Consider the following 22,348-nt stretch of genomic DNA (forward strand, 5'->3'; position numbering starts at 1 on the left):
CACTACCTTAAGAAGGATTTTTGCATTTTTCTGGATAGTGCTGGGATAAAAGCTGCTCTTAGAAGGTGGGAAGCAACCGTACTCTTGGGAAAATGCTTGTTGCCTCTTGGAGTCGAGTAAGATCACCTGTGGCTGAAGTCCTTACATTTTTGTGAGGGGCAGGCAACACACACAGTGCAAAGCTAGGAACTGTACTTATCCAACTAGATGCTATGTTGGCATCAACACTGTTGACAGTTTTATTTTAGAGGCCTTTGTCATACAGAGGAGAGAGAGAGAGAGACAAATCTAATAACCAGTGGTTCACAAAGTTAAAGCTTCGCTTCAGGAAGTTTCTGCAAGAGCCAGCTAGACTTTGTGACTGCTACTGCTCCCTTATAGTTGAAGAACATTTTTAATGGTAATAGACTTTTAGTTGCAGAGACCTTACAAGATTCAGCACTGGTATCAAGAGAAATTTGACTTGCCATGGGCAGGGGAAGGGGTAGAGAAGATATGTATGAAAAATCACTTAACAGAAAGTTAACTTCACATCCCATTACTGTAACTCTGAACAGTTTTTAGGCATCTGCAGCAGCAACATATTATTTCTGCTAGGGTGTCATTCTGCCAGTTGGTGTCATTACTCATTCAATACAAATACTCAACACAAATGGCTGACATATATACATAACTTTTAATTGAAAGTAATAATAAATTCCCAGAGGGTCTGAAAGGCTCAGCATATCCCTGCATCTAATTCACAGGGTGGGGATGGGGTGGGGAAAGAGGGAGACGACAGCAACATTTACCCATCAATGCCAGTTCTGAGTCTTCCTAGAATAGCCAGTGGCACTTTCTAGATGGAGTTTTGTTCTTAAAATTTTATAGGAGAGCAAAGACCACCATCCAGTTCCATTTTTTCCCTCAGTGCCCAACTGTTTTTACACTCTCAAGATTTCCAGGCAGTTGTTGTAACAGATTGCTATCCAGTCCGGCTGAGTTGATGCCCACTGTACATTGTTGATTTCGCCTTCTGCTGTGTAGGCCAGGATTGGATCCTCAATGGCCCGAGGCATTTGCTGGATATCCCAGATAAGTGCTTGATGGTCATCCGCTGACAAAGATGAAATGTAGAATCAGAGGTAAAAGAAACCACAAATATTCGCACAAATATTCAGTGATCCATGTACTCAGGAATGAAAAATGGACACAAAACCACATAAACAAAAGTTTAAAGAGTATAATTTGACTTTTATCTATTATTGGGTTTTGACTCCTGACAAGTTTTACATATATCTTAGTTTCTCAAATGTGGGCCATCTGTTATCTAAACATTTTTGTTACTTAATTCTTGTAATGGACAGTAAGACTGAACTGCTAAGGGAAAGTAATCAAAAAGGGTTTAAAAAAAAATCAAAAAATTCTCACACCTTTCCTTATGGAAATGTTTCAAAACCTAGAAATTTACTAAGCTTTTTGCTGCATAAGGATTTATATTCATTAGTAGATTAAATTCAGAGCAAGAAGAGTCATATATGCCACTCCTTCCATATTTGTAAACATTTGCAACGTATGGCTGGTACCCAATATGGTTTTTTTAAAAATAAATGAAAGCAAGTGAATTAACTTGCTTCATAATATTTTGTTTCTACCACTTACATTTTAGGGTTGTTTTAAAGCTCCCATAACTTGAGGTAAGCCTGAGTATAATGGACTTTACTTTTCATGAAAATTATTCATAAAAAAGTAGCTGTAATGGTCAAGACAAAGTATACTAACAAGACATTCTGAATTAGAGAAGAGCACAAACGCCAACCATTATGGGTGAACAGAGAAATAATAATAGTTAAACCAGCTATAGCAGATTACTATTTTAAGTTCATACACATACTTTGAAGGGAACTTGAAACACCCATATGAAAAGGAGTGACAAGAATCATTCATCCTTACCAGCTGTGCAGATATGACAAGAAGAGTGTGGTGCCCAAGCAATGCCATTGACACATGCTCTGTGGTTGTTCAGTCTGGCAACAGGTGTACAAGGAACTCTGACATCTAAAATCACCACCTTAGTGGAGAAAACAAATACAAAGAATAGTGAAGTTTTATACTACATCTGATGAAGCCACAAAGACTTTTTATAAATGGTATTTCATTACCTACTATACTATCTTCAGAGCACAATACATATATGCTGTACCCCTATCTTGTCAAGTAAGTATACCATTTTCATTGCAAACGAATACAGTGTTTTTATACTCCTCTAATAGTGAAACATCTATCTATCTATCTATCTATCTATCTATCTATCTATCTATCTATCTATCTATTAGTAGTGCCTGATGAGCCACATGTTACAAAGGAGAACTGAGATCAATCAGCATTTTATGTATTGTTATGTCCAGTTCACATATTATAAATTTTAAAAAATTGAGAAACTAACACAAAAGCTATTTCCAATACAGACTCCTGTTTCTGAAGTACAGTGGTACCTCGCAAGACGAATGCCTCGCAAGACAAAAAACTCGCTAGACGAAAGGTTTTTCCGTTTTCGATTTGCCTCGCAAGACGAATTTCCCCTATGGGCTTGCTTCGCAAGACGAAAACGTCTCACGACGTCTAAAAACAAAGACATGTTTTGTTTATAAAGTTAATTTATTTTCCCTTCAGTTTTTGAACTGCTCTTTACAGTATGTGTGACTTTAAAGAGCAGTTAATAAACTGTTGTTGTACCAAATTTGGCTTTGTTTAGACTTTTTTTGACCATAGGAACGCATTAATTGATTTTCAATGCATTCCTATGGGATTTCGTGCTTCGCAAGACGAAAAATTCGCTAGACGACAAAAATTGCGGAACGAATTAATTTCGTCTTGCGGGGCACCACTGTACCTAATCAGGACACTATGCCCCATTAATTTAGCTAAGTCAGCCTGTCCACCCCACAAAAGAATATTGACATGTCAACATGGGGATTATTACTTCTAGACTCAAGTTGTTCATGGTAGCTACCACCACCTCAGTATGGCTTCTATCTCCTTTTTAACATAAGGACACATGCCTGACTGCTTTCCTCCATGCTACTGTGTGCCAAGGCTGCAAGGAATCCCAGAAACAAAAATGCCCCATGGCTTTATACAGGTATCCAGAAAAAGTGCCAATCAAGACCAAGAGTCTAAGTAGTGTTGAGTGTCAATACCATCCAGGTGCAATTCCAAGAAGTGTACTGGCCACCCTCACAGAACACTGGCTCACCTCCATGCCATCCATTGCCATTGTTGCAAGATAATTAGGGTCCTGTTTATTCCAGCAAAGGCGAAGCAAAGGATGGTGTTGAGGATCCTCATATATAATTGTACTATGTTCCAGATGCCGCAGATCAAACATTCTCACTGAGCCATCAGCACCAACAGAAGCAAACATGTCTCTCCCACCACCTGCACGGCTGAACGCAATATCATAGACCTGCTCATAGACCAAAGGTAGAGAAAAATGACAAAATACAATGATATTGCCTCCAATACCAAGATTTTTGCTTCACACCGAACAAAGTTTTATCATGCAAACCCAGATGTACAGCAGCCATGTCATAGAAATCCCTAAAAGTAGATAAAAAAGGGGTTGAGCACACAATCAGAAGCTAGGTCACTGCCACCTCTCTTCCAGTGAAAGTGAGCTTTGTCTACTTCTTTTGCAAAATACTTAATTCTGTTGTATACACCCCCCTGAACCGCTGAATTACTTTGAGGGGAAAATATTAATTTGGTTCTGGAGAACTAACAGCATACACACAGACACAAATACACTCACTTGTCAGGTAAGCCATTATTCCCATTTTATAGACTGGAACAAATTTTTACTAATTGCACAAGTCTGAAATCCCACAATGGAGAAACAAAGGAAAAAAGTGCACCATCACCTCTTTATCATGGGCAATCAACTGGGTCTTGACATGGCCTGACACCAAATTCACTCTTCCCAAGACCTGGCCAGTCTCCAAACCCCAGATAGTGCAAGTCGTGTCAATACTAGAGGTACCTGGGGTGGGGAGGAAAAACACCAATGTTAATAACTCTCCTTTGGTGCAATGAATAAACAACAATACACAACACCTTATGCTATTCATAATGCTTGACCTAAAAGATGACTCGCCTTCTTTGTTCTCCTTTTATACATAAAGCAAACGAACTGGATGTGCTTGATATAGTTAATATATTCCCTTTTGAGATACAGGTTTAATTGTCAGTTATTTTTCAAGTGTTAATTAGTTTTCTTAGTTTCAACGAATATTTCAATGGGGGAAAAGAGGGGGGGAAATGCCCCATCATTGTGCCAGCTCTCTGACTGGTACAGTAAAGTGGCCTGGATTGGGCTCACTGCTGTTACGTGCCAGCAGCAGGGCCAGCTTGAGACCCAATGTTACCTGTGCGTAGACCCCACCCAGGGAGTTCCCTGTAGTGGAAATACTGCCAATGATAGCTTCCACCAGCCATTTTGACAATGGCATATTGGAGCACTCATTTGCAATGGTGTTCCTTTGCTAATAAGAGGCTGCGGGTGCTGGAAAGGGTTGGGCCAGTGGGATGGGGGAGACACACAACCACTTGCCCCAAATCCCTTCCAGTACAGTGAATTGAGGGTTTTGATTGCTCTGCCCAACTCTTTATGTAACTGGGAAGTGCATTTATTAAAGTTACTAATTATACTGCCCAATAACTGACATTCCCTGTGTGGCTTACTATAAAGGTTAAGCCCATAAAACAGTACAATATGAATAAAATCACCAAGGGATAACAGCTGTGTAAAAGATCCAAAGAATGCTAGAACACTTTCTAAAAATTCTGGGAGAATAATTTTTTAAGGGTCTTTGCCTGGTGGTGAAGAGACCACTGAACAGGTACTAAGCGAGGCTCTCTGGACAGGGCATTCGACAACCGGAGCAAAACCACTGAAAAGGCTCTTTAGGGAAGTATGGGATAGCCATTAAATACAAGGCAGGCCAACACAGAAGCTTGTCTCTTGGACAACATAGTTCATCTATGACGCTGTACTGTTTTTAACACTTGATTGGGAGCTGCCCAGAGTGGCTGGGGAAACTCAGCCAGATGGGCGGGGTATAAATAATAAATTATTATTATTATTATTATTATTATTATTATTATTATTATTATTATTATTATTATTATTATCATTATTATCATTATCATCATCTAGAAAACCTAACACGTGAATGCTTCTAGTCTTTTGGTTTATAAATGTACCATTAAAAGTGTAAGTGGGACGCGGGTGGCGCTGTGGGTAAAACCTCAGCACCTAGGACTTGCCGATCGCATGGTCAGCGGTTCGAATCCCCGCGGCGGGGTGCACTCCTGCTGCTCGGTCCCAGCGCCTGCCAACCTAGCAGTTCGAAAGCACCCTCAGGCGTAAGTAGATAAATAGGGACCGCTTACTAGCGGGAAGGTAAATGGCGTTTCCGTGTGCTGCTCTGGTGCCAGTTCGCCAGAGCAGCTTCATCACGCTGGCCACGTGACCCGGAAGTGTTCTGCGGACAGCGCCGGCTCCCCGGCCCCTGAGATGAGCGCACAACGGCAGAATCCGTGACCAGAGGAAAGAGACAGTGGAAGAGGACTGGGGGAAATTTAAAACATATCTAAAAAATTACTGTAAAATTGTGGACTGATAAGATGTTAAGGGGTAGGAAACAAAGAACTACAGCTGTAAATCTTAAACTTCAAGGAAATTTAAAAGGGACTTAACTAAAGACTGATTGATGAGTTGCTCGAAAAATGGTAAAACAAGGATGTGGCGAAGGGAAGGCATGGGGAAGTCAATTTTTGTTGTTTGTTTTTGATGTTTGTGTTTGTCTTGTATTGTCATCAATATGTGTAAAAACTAATAAAAATATTAAAAAAAAAAAATGAGATGAGCGCACAACCCTAGAGTCTGTCAAGACTGGCCTGTACGGGCAGGGGTACCTTTACCTATACCTTTATTAAAAGTGCTAGATTGACAGCTTAGATCATCTGAACAATAGCAAAGACAATTCCTGGCCAATTCAACTAATATTAAAACTTATCTGATGTAGACATTAACTCGACAACAGCCTTTCAAAAACTTTGGCATATACCGTAATCCTAATCTTTGTTAGATTAAAAACAGTTATATCAGGAAGGAATGCTTCTGTGGAAACCTTTATTTACCTTCAAGGCCCATATAAAAATCAGCTTCCTGAAAAGGAGATCCACCAACAGCCATTACCCAAACTAAATTCTGTCTGGCAATGCTATCCATTTTACTACCAAAGCTCTGCCAAATTAAGCATTTCAGCCTTACCCAGCAGATAAGGATCCACTTCATTCCAGTCAAAGGATGTCAATGGAGCACAGAAATCAGAATTCTTGTTGTTGTTCAGCAAACACTCTAGCCTGGTCTCTGTTTCACCCACCTGCACAAAAATTACAAATATTGGTCATCATTCCAAATCTTCATAGTATTTCACTGCAGCAAAAGTGCAAGAGAAGAGACAGTGCAGCTATTCATTGTGATTTAAATAGGTTATGCATTATGTTCAAATCATGGATTCTATTATTTTTGTTAAGACACGTGTAAATCAAATTAGGTTTGACCAAGACCTACTTCTTGGCTACAGAACATTAAACCTAAAAGGGAAGCCTAGTTACTGTTTTGTTTAGAACTACAGTCAGCTCCCATTCCTTCTCAGTGTGATAAATACCATGGCTATATGCGGAAATTTTCATTGTTGGGACAATTTATAACTCATGCAACACACTGGCAACGCAAGATCATATGGCATTGTTTTAAAGTTCTATATCTCATAAAACATGGCAAACAGAACAAGAACAATGTCAAACGTCATGTTTTCAAGGTCAAGGAAACCAAGAGAAGTGTTATCATGATTGTCAGATTATAATTAAGTCAGCAGGAATAGAGGTTCCTTCCAACTCTGTAACTGTGTGATATGGAGCTTTATTTTTCATTTTCATTTTCCATACACAAGGAGTGGGAAGACTTTAAGCTTGTGGAATCTACGCTGGGTGTTGTTGTTTTAGTAGCAGCAAAGTTCACCAATGACAGGTAGGTGAAAAATTGTAGCCAGGGGGCAGATATAAATTTAGAATTAAGCAATAGTCTGTCTTCAAGCATATTCCCATGAATTTGTTTGTATTTTTTTTTTATTTTTTTTTTATAATAATGTTTTTATTTGCTTTTTTCCAAGGTCAAATACATCGTCAGTTATTCAACAAAGGCAGTTTTACAGAAAGAAAAGAGAAAAGGTTATAAGTAAAAAAGAAATCGTACTTTGCAAAACAATTTTTCATGATCTACTGGACTTCCCCACATCTTCCATCCCCTGCATCCTTTTCAATAAAATAAAGTTACAGCAAATTAATACCTTGTTTCCTGTGTTTTTGTACTTTCCTCAATTGTATATTAGGTTTAGGGGAAATATTATTAGTTCACGATTCCAACAGTCCTCAATATAGAAACTTTACCCTAGACTTTAGTCATTTCACAATCAGAACTTAAATTCCAGCAATATCAAAAATTTGGAATCTGAAGCTTGTTGTTTAAAAACTTAACAAATTCTCAACATTCACATAACTTATAATGTTTTTGTAAATAGTCCTTAAATTTTTTCCAGTCCTCTTCCACTGCTTCTTCTCCCAGGTCTCGGATTCTGCCTGTCATTTCGGCCAGTTCCATATAGTCCATCAGCTGCGTATGCCACTCTTCCAGCGTGGGTAGCTCCTGTACCTTCCAATATTTAGCTAAAAGAATTCTTGCTGCTGTAGTTGCATATAAAAAGAAAGTTCTATCCTTCTTTGTCACTCTCTGGCCCACAATGCCCAGGAGGAAGGCCTCTGGTTTCTTAGTAAAGGTATACTTAAATACCTTTTTCAACTCGTTATAAACCATTTCCCAGAATGCCTTCACCTTCGGGCATGTCCACCAGAGGTGAAAGAACGTTCCTTCAGCTTCCTTACATTTCCAACACCTTTTATCAGACAAGTGATAAATCTTTGCAAGTTTGACTGGGGTCATGTACCACCTGTATATCATTTTCATAATGTTTTCTTTCAAGGCACTACATGCCGTGAATTTCATATCGGTGTTCCATAACCTTTCCCAGTCTTCAAACATGATGTTGTAACCAATGTCTTGAGCCCATTTAATCATAGCTGATTTAACTAACTCATCTTGAGTGTTCCATTTAAGCAGCAAGTTATACATTCTTGAGAGCACTTTCGTCTTAGGTTCAAGTAGTTCTGTCTCTAATTTTGATTTTTCCACCTGGAAACCAATCTTTTTATCTTTTTTAAACATCTCTTGAATTTGGGCATAGAGAAACCAGTCTCGCACCTTGTCCTTTATTTTTTCTAAACTCTGCAGCTTCCAATTATCTCCAACTTTTTCTATTATCTCACAATATTTAGCCCAACCACTCTCCATGTTAAGTCCTTTGGTGGTCTTCGCCTCCGTTGGTGACAACCACCTCGGCGTCTTATTTTCAAATAAGTCCTTGTATTTAATCCAGACATTAAACAAAGCTTTCCTGACAATATGGCTCTTGAATAATTTATGTACCTTTACCTTGTCGTACCACAAATATGCATGCCATCCAAAAGCATTGTTAAACCCTTCCAGATCTAGGACATCAGTGTTTTCTAGTAGAAACCAATCCTTCAGCCAGCAGAAGGATGCTGCCTCATAATATAGCCTTAAGTCCGGCAGGGCAAACCCCCCTCTTTCTTTAGCATCTGTTAGTATTTTAAGTTTTATCCGGGGCCTTTTGCCCTGCCAGACAAATTTCGTAATGTCCTTCTGCCACTTTCCAAAACACTCCACTCTATCCACGATCTGCAGGGTTTGAAACAAGAATAACATCTTTGGCAATACATTCATCTTTACAGCTGCAATTCTTCCCAACAAGGTAAGTTTTAATCTTGACCAGATTTCTAGATCCTTTTTAATTTCAATCCAGCATTTTTCATAATTATCTTTAAATAAGTTCAAATTTTTCCCCGTCAAGTTCACCCCCAGGTATCTCACTTTTTTAGCCACCGTTAACTCCGTTTCTTTCTGAAACTCATCTATTTCTAAAGAAGTCAGATTTTTCGCCAAAACCTTTGTTTTTTGTTTGTTCAACTTGAATCCTGCCACCTGACCAAACTCATAAATTAATTCTAAAGCTCTTTTAGTACTAGATTCTGGCTCCTGTAGTGTTAAAACCAAATCATCTGCAAAGGCCTTCAACTTGTATTGTTTACCTCCGACCTGTATTCCTTGTACCTCCCGATCCTTCCTAATCAAGTTCAGCAGTACCTCCAGGACCGAAATAAATAGCAGGGGTGAAAGGGGGCACCCCTGTCGTGTTCCTTTTTCAATTCTGAACTCTTCTGTCACCACATTATTCACTATCAATTTAGCTTTTTGCTCTGAATAGATTGCTTCTATGCCATTTTGAAACGCCCCTCCCACTCCCATCCCTTCCAAATTTCTCTTCATAAATTTCCAAGATATATTGTCAAAGGCCTTCTCTGCATCTATAAAAATTAATACAGCTCTTGTGTTCATATTTGTCTGCAATAGCTCCAAAACATCTATAATGTTCCTAGTGTTGTCAGACAAGTGTCTACCAGGGAGAAAGCCTGCTTGGTCTTTATGAATTACTTCATTCAGAACTTTTTTAAATCTACTTGCCAGAATGTCAGCAAAAATTTTGTAATCCACATTCAGGAGTGAAATAGGACGATAATTCTTAAGTTGAGTCTTTTCAGATTCCAATTTTGGTATCAAAGTGATGAATGCTTCTTTCCACGATTCCGGAGCCCCCTTCCCCTCCATAATCTGGTTACACACCTCCACCAATGGTTGAATCAAATAATCTTTTAAAACCTTATAATATTTGGAGGTGAGTCCATCTGGGCCTGGGGATTTCCCCAATTGCATGTTCTGAATGGCACTTTCTATTTCCTGCTGTGTTATTCTGTAATTCAGGGTTGTTTGTTTATCTTGGGATAATTTTTTCAATCCATTACTTTTTAAAAATTGAATAATCTCCTCCTCCGCCTGTGGACCTTGAGTAAACAGTTTTTTGAAATATCTCTGGAAGCACTTTCTAATTTCTTCTGGTTTCTGAATACTTTCTCCATCAACCTCCAAGTTGGTGATAGAATTCAATTTGTGTCTCTTTTTCAGCTGCCATGCTAATAATTTTCCACATTTGTTTGCTGATTCAAAAGATCTTTGTTTCATTTGTTTAATTTTCCATTCTACTTCTTGATTTATCAATTTGGCATATTGTGCTTGATGGAACTTAATTTCTCTTAACACTTCTTTTGACTTTGGGTTAAGTCTAAGTCTTTTTTCACCCTCTCGTATCTTCTCTAAAATCTTATCTCTTTTCCCATTCCAGAGTTTTTTCTTAATAGAATTTTGTTGAATCAGAAACCCCCTCATTACAGCTTTGCTTGCGTCCCAGATTGTTCTCTTGTCCACCGGGGTATTCATATTGATTTCAAAATAATCCTTCAACGTTTTTTGGGCCTTCTTCACAATCTCCTGATCTCTAAACAAAGTGTCATTCATTCTCCATCTGAAGGATCCAGCTGGCACAAGTCTCAAATCCATTTTCAATGCGTTATGGTCGGAGCAAGTTTTAGGGCAGATCTCTATTTTTTTTGTCTTAGGGGCCAGCCCTCTAGTTATCCAAATTTGGTCAATTCTTGTCCATGATAGGTGAGCCTCAGAAAAGAAAGTCCCTTCTTTACCTAGTGGGTTTTTGGTCCTCCAAATGTCGATCAGGTCCATATTGTCTGTCAGTTCAAAAAAAGATTTAGGTAGTCTGCCATCTTTAGTCAAATTTTGGTTTTGTGACTTATCCATATGTGTAGAGATGACTCCATTCATATCTCCCATCAAAATGATGTTGGTATAGTCTATATGATCCAACATTATCTCATGCAGCTTTTTATAAAATTCCGATTTCCCCTCATTTGGTGCATATACTCCTACTATCAGAAATTTTTCTCCTTGTGTTTGGATTTCAATCGCCAAAATTCTTCCTTGTTCATCTTTAAATATCAACTTTGGTGCTAGGTTCTCTTTTGCATAAATCACTACTCCTCTTTTCTTAACTTTGTCTGAGGAAACAAATTCTTGGCCTAATCTTTTGTTAATTAAAACTCTCCTATGGAGCCTAGTCACATGTGTTTCTTGTAGGCATATAATGTCCAATTGTTCCTTTCTCAATATGTGAAAAATCTTTTTCCTTTTCTCAGGGGAATTTGCACCATGAATGTTCCAGCTAAATAGCTGCAGAGACATCTTGAATCAAATTGTTAGCCAGTAGGAGTGTCTTTCTTGTCGTCCAGATCTGGAGGTATTGCACCAGGCGGAGGTGGTGGCCAGGCACCTGCTACTCCTTTCCGAAGGTCCTCCCCGTAGTCGTTCAAAAATTTTTCTTGGTCTTCTGCTGATCTGATTCTCACTTTTTTCCCTTTGATGCTGAAAGATAGTCCTTGAGGGAATTCCCACCTATAAGGGATTGTGTTGTTTCTCAGTAGGCTTGCGAGGTCTTTATATACAATTCTTAAATCCAACAGCTGTTTCGGTATGTCTCTGAAGATTTCTGCAGTCCTTCCCTGAATCACCAATGTATTTTTAAAATGAAGGCCGAGTATATTATCTTTTTCTTGCTTAGATCTCAAAATGACCAAGCAATCTCTTGGTTTGTCCTTCTTTGCTACTCTTCCCAGCCTGAAGGCGGTGACAATTTTAAAATCCTTGTCTTCTGCAATACCCCAGAACTTTGATATTTCTGCCGTCAGGTAGCTGATCAAATCTTCTTTCTCAAGTTCTGGTATATTCCTGATCCTAAGGTTGCTTTCCCGGTTTTTCAGTTCTGCCATGGACAGGTAGGCTTGCTGTTCATTAAGCTGTCTGCTCAGTGGTCTTACTTCTCCTCTTACTTCCTCTATCCTCTTTTTGTTTTGGTCTGCCTTTAAATTTGCTTCTTCGGCTAATTTACGATTTTCTGCTGTTGTTGATTGCAAATTTCCAATGGCCTCTAAATTTTTAGAAACTTGGTCAGTCAGTTTGTTGATTGTGGCTGTCACCTGATCAAACTTAGAGGCCTGCTCATCTGCCTTTTTATTTAACGCTGCCAGCTGTTCCAAAATTTCCTTAGATACAGGATCTAGTCCTCCTGCAGCCATGTCCCGAAATGCTGGCTGTTTAATTTCTCCTTCTTGCAGACCTGTAACTATTGGAACTGATGATCTGCGAGGCTGCACCGGCAAAGTTGTTTGTACTAGCTCAGATTGTTTTGCTTTTTTGGCAGCTCTTGTTTTTGCGGCTCCACTCATTCCACAGCTGTCCATGTAGCAAGGTCAAATTGTAAATCCCATGGGAAAGACAAACCGAAAGGTAAACATCCAGGCAGAAGCTTTACAAAAACAACCTGCAGTTCCCAGAGACTATATATCCACAATCCAGTAGGGGGAGCTCCCCAAAAGTTAAGGAAAAAAAAAGTGAAAAGTTTCCACCATTAAATTCCCCACTTTAAAAGTTCCAAGAAATTCCAAAAGTTAAAAAAGAACCAAAAACCAAGGGGTAGAACCTTCAAAAGTTCATTTTAACTAGCAGAGAGTAAGTGTTCTTTACAGTGGTGCATGCAACAGTTCCTTATTTGTAACCACAAAAGTAGCCCCAAAGTAACTTTAAAGTCTTATATACAGTTACCGCAGTCTGATGATTTTTGTATCCAGACAGCCCGAGAGCTGTTTTGAAACTTTGTAATCCACACAAAAGGGAAAGGAAGAGGTTGCTGTCTATATCCTCTTGTAAAAAGAAAGTTCTCAACTTTTCTTAACTTTCCATGCACTTTAATTCGAATTTGCAAGGTGTACTCCAACTTCTTAAAAGTCCCTCTCAGCGCTTCAGATTTATAGCTCTTTGCTTGGTGTTTAAACAGAGCCGGAAGACGGACTTCCTTTTTAACGTCTCCCGCTTTCAGCCAAATTTCAGAAATTTAGAGTCCCAAATCTCAAAAATCTTACTCACGAGTAAGTTGATTCCAATCGAATGTTCAAGGAAGAAAGGTCAGCGCTCATCAGCAGCAGCCGCGCGGCTTCACTCCCGCGGAAAGAGCGATGAACTCACAGCACCGCTACCCCCTCCACGTTCCGGAGCCCCTTACGGGGTCCCTTCTTCGTTTCCGAGGTCGCTCTTGGTGCCCGCCGAGTCCCACGACCACAGGCTCACTCTACCTGTGGTTTTTCTTAACGGGTCTCCGCTTTGCCGTAGCGGACGACCCTTTTCCGCGGAGCCCCTCTTCACAGCGCGAAGAGGGCCGCCATTGCTGTTTCGCGCCGCCTCCGGAAGTCTGTTTGTAGTACCAGAAATGAGCTCAGTCTTTTCACATAAAATACTACAATAAGGTTTCCCTTCTCAGTTTTCTTAATTCCAGCGGTCTAATTTAGGTCTGGGGTAGGATAGGGCAAAGTGAGGAGAGAAAGCCTCATGGGTTTTGCTATTTTTAAAACAACTGAGTCAGACACTTTTGCCAATCTACAGCAAATCACCCAGCAATTTACCACTAGATCCCAATTTATTTTCTGCCCATCGACATAACACATTAGACTGCAGCTCCAGTTGTAGAACACTGAATTTAGAAGTTGTTAATAAACATTTACAAATAGAAAAGCAGACCAAGTACTATGTTTGTCTACTACTTATAGCAGCTGGTCAGACTACTCACACAACATTCTCAGGGCCCATTGGTTATCCTAGCCCCAGGAAAACCTTCTAAAAACAAGTCAACTTACTCTCCAGACACGCAAGTAGTCACCACTTGTTGCCAAAAGGTCTGGATATACCCCTTTGGTATCTGGGATCCACATGAGCTTGGTAGTAGGATATGGGTGATCAAAGGTATTCCGGCAAATGAACTCAGAGCTTTCCTCATCCAACCCAACAAGTTGGACCTATAAGCAAAAATATTTCAAGCAAGTTATCAACCAAATTATAACATTAAGCTCAGGGTAGAGAACTGATGGCCTCTAGAAGTTATTAGACTACAAGTCTCATCAGCTCCAGCCTGCATGGTCAAGGATGATGCAGAGTTGCAGTTCAGCAATATCTGGAGGGCCACAGATGCCCAACTCTTCATACTCTGCTACAATACCTCAAGAACCACCTCGCCCTGTATGAACCTACAGGGGACCTACGGTCATCATCTGAGGCCCTTCTTTGTGTGCCCCCTCCATGAGAGGCCAAAAGGATGGAAACATGAGAAAGGGCCTTTTCTGCAGTGGCTCCTCGCTTGTGGAATGCTCGTGGGGACACTCACCTGGCATATTCATTACCTATCTTTAGGTGTCAGACGAAAGCTTTCCTCTATAAGCAGACCTTTCGCCTTTAACTGTAAGAAGGGGGTGGGATGTTTTAAACATATTAATTCCCCCCTTGGTTTTAATGTATCTCTGTGGAAAGGGTTGTTGCTGTTTTTTTGGTCTGGTTTTTATTTGGGGGGGGTGTAAGTTGCTTTGAGTTGCCTTGGGCAAAATAAAGCCTGCCCCCATTTCAATAAACAGCAATAATTTGGGAGTGTCCATGCCTGCCTTGGGTTTTTTCTCCCAGAGGGCAAAAGTAAAATAGCCAACTACAGTGGTACCTTTGGATGCGAACAGGATCTGTTCCAGAGCACTGTTCGCACCCTGAAGCGAACGCAACCCGCGCCTGTGTGTGTTGCGATTCGCCGCTTCCACGCATGCACGTGACATCATTTTGAGCACCTACGCATACACGAGCGGCGAAACCCGGAAGTAACTTGTTCCGTTACTTCCGGGTCGCCGTGAAGCGCAACCCAAAAACGCTCAACCTGAAGGTACTTCAACCTGAGGTATGACTGTATTGAGATGCAGGTGGCCCTAGCCTATTCTCTTCCCCGCCCCCCAAATCTACCCACCTCCCCAAATGGTCAGAGTCCCTACACCAAGCCTTTCACAGTGGGCTAGAGTGCGGTGCCGATGATGACACCAAGGTCTCAAAGCCTTTCACAGCTGGTTAGTGTGTGCACTGAGGCCGCAGGTTTGATCCCCCCATGGGGCAGCTGCAAATTGCTGCAATGCAGAGGTGGGACTAGATGACCCTCACAGGGTCCCTTTCCAACTCTCCTATGAATTATATCTATGAATCTTGGAGTCCCTCGATGCTGCTGGGCTGCAACGTTCACCCTCTTTAGCCAGGATGGCCAGTAGTCAGGGATGGGGTGGGGGGGGGGTGGGACTGTAGCTCAAGAATACAGACCCCTAGAACAGGCATAGGCAAACTCCAGCTGTTTTGAGACTACAATTCCCATCATCCCTGACCACTGGTCCTGTTAGCTAGGGATGATGGGAGCTGTAGTCCCAAAACACCTGGAGCACCGAGTTTGCCTATGCCTGTTCTAGGGTTCTGTGCTCTTGAGCTAGTTCTGAGATTACAATTCCCATCATCCCTGACCACTGGTCCTGTTAGCTAGGGATGACGGGAGCTGTAGTTCCGAAACATCTGGAGTGCCGAGTTTGCCTATGCCTATTCTAGGGTTCTGTGGTCTTGAGCTACAGTTTTGAGACTACAATTCCCATCATCCCTAACCGCTGGTCCTGTTAGCTAGGGATGATGGGAGTTGTAGTCTCAAAACATCTGGAGGACCGAGTTTGCTTATACCTGCCCTAGAAAGAACAGAGTCAGAAGGGACCCTGAGGCCCCACTCCCCCCCCCAACCCCAATAACTTCGGGGACCCCAAGGCCGCCCTATACCTTCCTCGAAAAGTCTGCAGGTGAAGCAGAAGGCGCGCAGGTGCTGCTCCGTCCCGCAACACCTTCGGGGGACAACCAAACCCCCTCACGAGTTACCTCAGCCGGCGCCTGGCAACGGAGAGCGCGGCCAAGCCTGCGAAAGGAGGCCGGGCGCCCCTCAAGGGCCCCAGACGGCTCTTGGCCTCTTCGCAAGCCTGCGGCGGAGCAGGGAAAGGCCGCCGGGGTCCGACTGAGGCGCGAAGGCCCGAGGCGGCCCCGAATCCCCGACCACCCCCGGGCTGACGAGGCCTCTTCGGACCCCGCTCACCCGCCCACCTTGTTGTTGTATTCCTCCACGAAGCTTCCGAGCGCCAGCCTGAAGCGCTTGTCGGGCCTGACGCTCCAGTTCATGGCGTAGACGGTCCATGGCGCCTCGTACTTGTAGATCTCCTTGCGCTTCCCGTGCAGCGACATGGCGGGCGAGGCTCGCTCCGTCAGCCCCTCACGGCAACCAGCGACCTCCCCCCGCCGACCGTCGTTCTTCACCTCACACAAACGACTACGGCGAAGCCGCCCCCACCCCGCTCCTCCATCGGGGGTCGATTCAAACTCCGGGCTCTCGTTGGCTGCCCGCCACGCCACTCCGCCGGCTGCCCGCTCCTCATTGGCTTCCCGTAAGCGTCGGCTCTCTCAAACACCCTCCTCCCTTCCAAGCCCCGCGGCCCAATGAGATTTCTTTCCCCGCCCCGTACTGGCCACGATGAAAGATGGCCATTAGACAGGAGAGGTGTCGCTCATCTCCTAAGCCCGCCTCTCCGGCAAAAATTTCAGCCTGTGCGAGGGGACGGTTTAGCAGCAGCCAGAGCGGGAGGAAAGCAGTAGACGTGGAAATGTAGAGTCGCATCTCGGGTGTCTGGAATGGGAGCTTGCGGGTTCTTTCGGCGTCGTTTTTGTTTCCCCAGCTGCCCATATGAAGAAACGGAGGAAATGTAGAATCTAGGGGTTTTGTAAACCTGTGATTGAGCAGGAGCCTATCCGGCAAAAACAAAAAGTAGCATCAAAGGTGGAAGTTCAGTGCTGTCTCTAAGTACTGCCTCGTTTCTTGTGGAAAATTGAGTTTTTATTTGATAATTCTCTGAGTTTTAAAATATCTTTTTAAAAAAAGTGTTTTGCATATGTAAATACCAATGCAGCTCATTGTCCGCATACTGCAGTTTAGGCGGCTATGACTGAGAAAAGAGTCTTAACAATAGCTCTGCAATGTTGCAACAGCCCTTGTAAACTTTGCAAACTGAGGCTAGGAGTGATTTATGACAGCACTAAAATGCGGTCCACTATTAATTTTGCAACTTAGAAGTAGGGTCTGGGGCTGAGAAGTATAGTTCAGTAGTATTATTTAGTCTCTTGGTTGATTTTTTTTTTAAATGTGAAATGATGTTTAGGATAGTTTTCCATATTTTATTAAATTAATCCAGGGACACTTTTCAATTTCAATTGATTTTGTATGGGAACACATTTGTAAATCCAGGGACTGTCCCTAGGAAACGGGGACATCTGAAAACCTTAGTTTAGGAAGAGTATTGAATAGCTGATTGCAGCCTTTACCTCTCCATCTGCTATGGGATCTCTGCTTTCCACTTCTGAAAGAAATAGCTGTAAATCCATAAAAATGGTCCATCTGGAAAATGTTAATCACCCCCTTTCCCAGCACTACTGCTATAAAACTTATAGCCCTTCCCCCCACTCAGATACTGTACCCCACCTCCAAACATGTTTTATCATGTTGATGTTTCATTGTGTTTTTAATATTCTATTTGGGACGCCGGTGGCGCTGTGGTCTAAACCACAGAGCCTAGGGCTTGCCGATCAGAAGGTTGGCAGTTCGAATTCCCATGACGGGGTGAGCTCCCATTGTTTGGTCCCTGCTCCTGCAAACCTAGCAGTTCGAAAGCACGTCAAAGTGCAAGTAGATAAATAGGTACTGCTCTGGCGGGAAGGTAAACGGCGTTTCCATGCGCTGCTCTGGTTCGCCAGAAGCGGCTTAGTCATGCTCGCCACATGACCCGGAAGCTGTACGGCGGCTCCCTTGGCCAATAAAGCGAGATGAGCGCCGCAACCCCACAGTCGTCTGCGACTGGACCTAACGGTCAGGGGTCCCTTTACCTTTAATATTCTATTGGGAGCTGCCTAGAGTGGCTGGGGAAGCCCAGGCAGATTGGGGAGGGTATAAAATATAAATCATTATTAATATTATCATCAGCATTATCATCATCACCACACACCTGTGGTTTGAGCCTTAATCGTTAACAGTGCTTTAAAATCCTGCAGAAAATGTTAAGAAGCTTTCTGTTATAAACACTTTGTGTTTTAGTTGGCTTGGTCTGGGATTATATAGGTATATATATTTCACAATAAAAGTAAAACTACAGTGGTACCTCGGTTTTTGAATGTCTCCATTGATGAACATTTTGGTTTCTGAACGCCGTAAATGCTTCGGTTTTCGAACATGCCTCGGAAGTCGAACATGCCACACAGCTTCTGTATTGAGTCTTCCGTATTCAGTTTTTGATTTTCGAACATTTCGGAACTTGGAACGGTCTTCCGGAACGGATTACGTTCGAAAACCAAGGTACCACTGTATTTAAATTGTCTGAACCAAAGCCCACCACTTGCAGAAGCATCATGTTCCATTAACTAGGGTTTTTAATGGTTGTGTTCTACGGCATGTCACTGACGCAATAACAGCGCATCAGTGGTGGATTTATACTGGAGCACAACAAAAATAAGACAAAACCACCACCCTGGGATGTTTGTGGTGTGAAAAATTACAGGATTTCAGTAGGAAACTACAGGACATGATTCTGCTTTGGTCTTCCCCTTCTCTTAAGAAAAAACAACTCTTCTCAGTCTTTGCCCCCACCCACAGAGCCCAGAAGTAGGGAGCCATCAGGCCAGAGTAGGTGTCAAAATAATTTTTATTAACAAAGTGTACACTAACACTCCTGAGAAAAAAAAAGAAAATGCTCACAGTTATTATTTTTTTTCCTGCTACTCTCACTGGGAGATTAATATGTTATTTTGGATAGATGGCCTAGGGCCATTGCAGCATCTAACTGAGGGGTGAAAATGAGGTGGGTTTGAGGGGTCAGTTACAATGATTCTATGCAATGCTATGGTATGGGGATTCAATTGGGAAAGGTGAATACACACATACAAAAAGTGATCTGTTTGGTTTGTTTCCTTCTTTCCAGGGTTTTCTGAAATTGTGCTTAAACCAGCCTTGCAGATCTGTACCAAAAAATAAAATAAAATACAGCTCACTTGCACATACCTGCATTTTGCATAGTGGCCCGCGCAAAGAATGTCAAGGTGTTGTCCAGAATAACCTTTTACGCTAAGTTGATGAGCTAACCACAAAACTGGCTGTTCCTGGAATGTTTTCCAAAGCCAGGTAAATCTGGAATGTTGCAAAAGTCGGGGAAATATATTTTCAGAACAGGTTCCCTCCACCCCAGTTTGTTAGAATAGTGTCACTCAGCCCTCCCTTACAAATTGGTAGGCAACACATGAGACAATTCCCCCCCCCCCTTAACTCAGACCCAAATGTGTTTGTTGTGTTGCGCTAGGGATTCTACACCTGACTTTACCAACTCATTTCATACAATGAAGATGCAGTTGTATGCATGCTTTTTTCTGGGAGTAAGCCCCACCAGACTCTGCAAAACATAGCTCTGAGCAAACAAATACAATCAGGGCTACAGAGAGCATACATATTAATATGTTGGGGTTGGCTGTAGAATTTGGGGCAGGGCTTAGAGGGGCTGTCAGAAGGCCAGGGACTGCGTCCTTCAGAAGCGAGCCTGAGTACAAACAGCAAGCCCAAAATCTTGTTGGCAGCCCCGTATGAAATTGTGCTACACATTTTTTTCCTTTTATCCTGCACTTCATCTGTCAAGGTGTACACTCTCTCTTTTTTTTCTCAACAGAGATTTATGTCCATGCAAGAAAAATGTAATATATGAAGTTGCCCTCAATATGCACTAGGGCAGATCATTAAATGGTTCGTTATATTCCCCTGTACAAAGTTGCAGCATCGTTTTACTCTTCCTTCCTTACTTCACAGGGTCCTCCTGCACAATGACTAGAATCTTCAGACACGAGTTGTAAGTATCAAAGAAAGACACAATCATTCTTGGTCTCCTACAACCCAAGAAAAGGTTAAGTTCTTAGCAGTCTCTTCGTCTTCCTCCAGACAAAATTTCCTATTATTACTTTATTACATTATGGAAGTGCTCCAATGTCCCGCTGTACTAGTTCCCATTCAAACACTGACAGAGGCAGACCCCAACAGTTAACAGATGCAAGATTGGGGATGTGGAGGGAAAAGTCAACCAGCCATTCTTCTTGGAGTCGGGTGGGGTGGGAGAAATATGCACCTGAAGTCTACTCTATGGAGTACCATTTCTGAAATCAATCACCTTGGAAGCCAACCCACTATTAAACTGCCCCCGTTTCAGAGAGGACAGGAAATGGCAACAAGTCTCATCTCCTTGAGCCATGAGTACTGTCCTCCAAGTGCAACAATTAAAAACAGCTAAAGCAACTTCTCAGTCCAGGGTCCTCTTGACTTGGCTTTGGGCTCAACTGGATTCCTAACTCCCAGGAAGCAAAGGGTCAGAGAGGTGTCTCTGAATGTCCAAGTGCTCAGATGGTGCCTCGAGGTGCTCAGGAAGGGAAGGGAAACGGGATCCTTGGAAAAGTCCCTGGTTGCCCGCTGCCCTCCGGTGAGGCTCTAGGTTGGGCAGGGTCTGTGAGCAATGCTCGTGCTCAGAGCTGATTGTCATGGTCTCGTCAGAAGCCACAGTCAGGTGTACACCACTTGACAACGAGTCCCTGGATTTCAGCTGCAGCTTTTCGATTTCTGAGTCGCTCGGAGTCTGGTGAGGGAGGGGAAAGGGAACAAAGTTAAAACTCCTTCGCCAGCTAGTGGCATGTGTTTGGGTTTGCTCAAAGTCCCCCTGTAGGAATATGAGAATTTCAAATTGCAGTTGGGGAAAAAAGGGGGGGTTTACATGCCTCATGAGTGGCTTGGGAAGGGGGGAGAAAGTGGATTCAGTTCACATTTAGAGACAAATTTATCAAACACTGACTTTCCAAAACAATATGAGAACCAAAATATATCGCCACCCTTAAAAGTTCACACTCATCCAACATAGTCCAATGCAGTTTTCCCATCTGGTTTCAACAGAAATGCATATATTAGAGGAAAATGTGCCTTAAAATGCATATATTTGTGAGAATTATGTACAAAATGTATTAGGAGATACCGCTTGCAAAATGTGTACATTACTTAAAAAACTGCATACAAAAATGAGAGACATTTGCACTGAAATGCTTAAGAATTTCCATGAGAATTATTTGGGGGGGGGGTTTCGCAAATTGCCGCAGAAATGTGGTAATCTGAATTTAAGATTGGAAAAATGAGAAACTCTGAGAACCCAAACTGACAGATCTTTCCACCCCTACTCTTGACTGCAGAAATATGCATAGAAGCACGATACACAAGAAACACTAACTGCTTAGTAACAAGGAGGCAAGTTCAATACAAAACTTCACTATTCTATCAGATCTCCTTGTTTACACAGCAAGGGGTATATTTTGAAGAGCACGGTACAACATCTGTCTCTGTTTTCTTTAGATAACTGAACACACATGCCTACTTTTCCACAAGTCCCACCCCCCCCTACAGAATTTAAAGTTCTTTGCTGCAGTATATGTAGTCCAGGGGTCCACAAACTTTTTCAGGGGGGCGGGCTGGTCCACTGTTCCTCAGACCTTGTGGCTTCCTCCAGCTAATCCAAAGCTGTGCTAGCACCGCAGAAGTCAGTCCCCACATGCCGAGGCCTCTGTGCTGTACTGGTTTAGCTTGGGGACTGACCGAGCCTGGTGGGCCGCATCCAGACCCTGAGCCATAGTTTGCCGACCCCTGATGTAGTCCCTTAGTTCCATGCACATTGCTGTACTAGCTTGGTCCTTCCATCTCCCATGATGTACCCCCAAATACAGAGGTACCTCTGCTTACATACTTAATTCGTTTCGGAGGTCCATTCTTAACCTAAAACCGTTCTTAACCTGAGGTACCACTTTAGCTAATGGGGCCTCCCACTGCTGCGCGATTTCTGTTCTCCTCCTGAAGCAAAGTTCTTAACCCGAGGTACTCTTTCTGGGTTAGCGGAGTCTGTAACCTGAAGCGCCTGTAACCTGAGGCAGTGGCGTAGCGTGGGTTGTCAGCACCCGGGGCAAGGCAAGTAATTTGCGCCCCCTAACCCCTGGATTTTAGCACTTGAGTGCGAGCGCGCCCCCCCAGATGTTGCGGCCGGCCCCCCCCTGCACCCCCCACGCTACGCCACTGGGGCTGGGGGCGAGCGAAGGAGCCAAGGACCCCCCCCAAGGCTCAGCAGGAATTTATTAAATTTATTATTTGCGGCGCCCCCGCGAGCCGAGTCAGCCAAAGCCCCCTCCCCTCGGGTGCCTCCCCGCCCCCTCCTCTCCTTGGGCTGT

At 42.8% G+C, this 22,348-nt stretch overlaps 2 protein-coding genes and 1 long non-coding RNA gene across 4 annotated transcripts in view; 1 reads left to right on the forward strand and 2 right to left on the reverse strand.

Annotated features, from left to right (window-relative positions):
- Positions 1 to 657: 657 nt before the first annotated feature.
- DCAF7 (DDB1 and CUL4 associated factor 7) lies at positions 658 to 16,390 on the reverse strand. The gene is made up of 7 exons (XM_081884356.1): positions 16,124 to 16,390; positions 13,831 to 13,989; positions 6,314 to 6,425; positions 3,900 to 4,018; positions 3,236 to 3,445; positions 1,933 to 2,050; positions 658 to 1,096 (listed from the first exon to the last, which is right to left on the reverse strand). Exons 1-7 carry the CDS (start codon positions 16,259 to 16,261, stop codon positions 924 to 926), a joined length of 1,029 nt encoding a protein of 342 aa, XP_081740482.1. The 5' UTR covers positions 16,262 to 16,390; the 3' UTR covers positions 658 to 923.
- A 96-nt stretch (positions 16,391 to 16,486) lies between these two features.
- Positions 16,487 to 20,391, forward strand: LOC309354386. Its single transcript, XR_014162235.1, has 2 exons — positions 16,487 to 16,850; positions 19,039 to 20,391. It is a non-coding gene; the product is annotated as an uncharacterized lncRNA (long non-coding RNA).
- Positions 18,756 to 22,348, reverse strand: part of KCNH6 (potassium voltage-gated channel subfamily H member 6) — a 125,145-nt gene continuing 121,552 nt past the window's right edge. For both annotated transcript variants that reach the window (XM_081883816.1, XM_081883817.1), the window contains one exon: positions 18,756 to 20,724. In XM_081883816.1, coding sequence (XP_081739942.1) covers positions 20,440 to 20,724 — 285 coding nt within the window. In that variant the 3' untranslated portion in view covers positions 18,756 to 20,439. The remainder of the gene's footprint in view (positions 20,725 to 22,348) is intronic.

The sequence above is a fragment of the Podarcis melisellensis genome (genome assembly GCF_964234715.1).
Source record: "Podarcis melisellensis genome assembly, chromosome: 13".
Taxonomy (NCBI): domain Eukaryota; kingdom Metazoa; phylum Chordata; class Lepidosauria; order Squamata; family Lacertidae; genus Podarcis; species Podarcis melisellensis.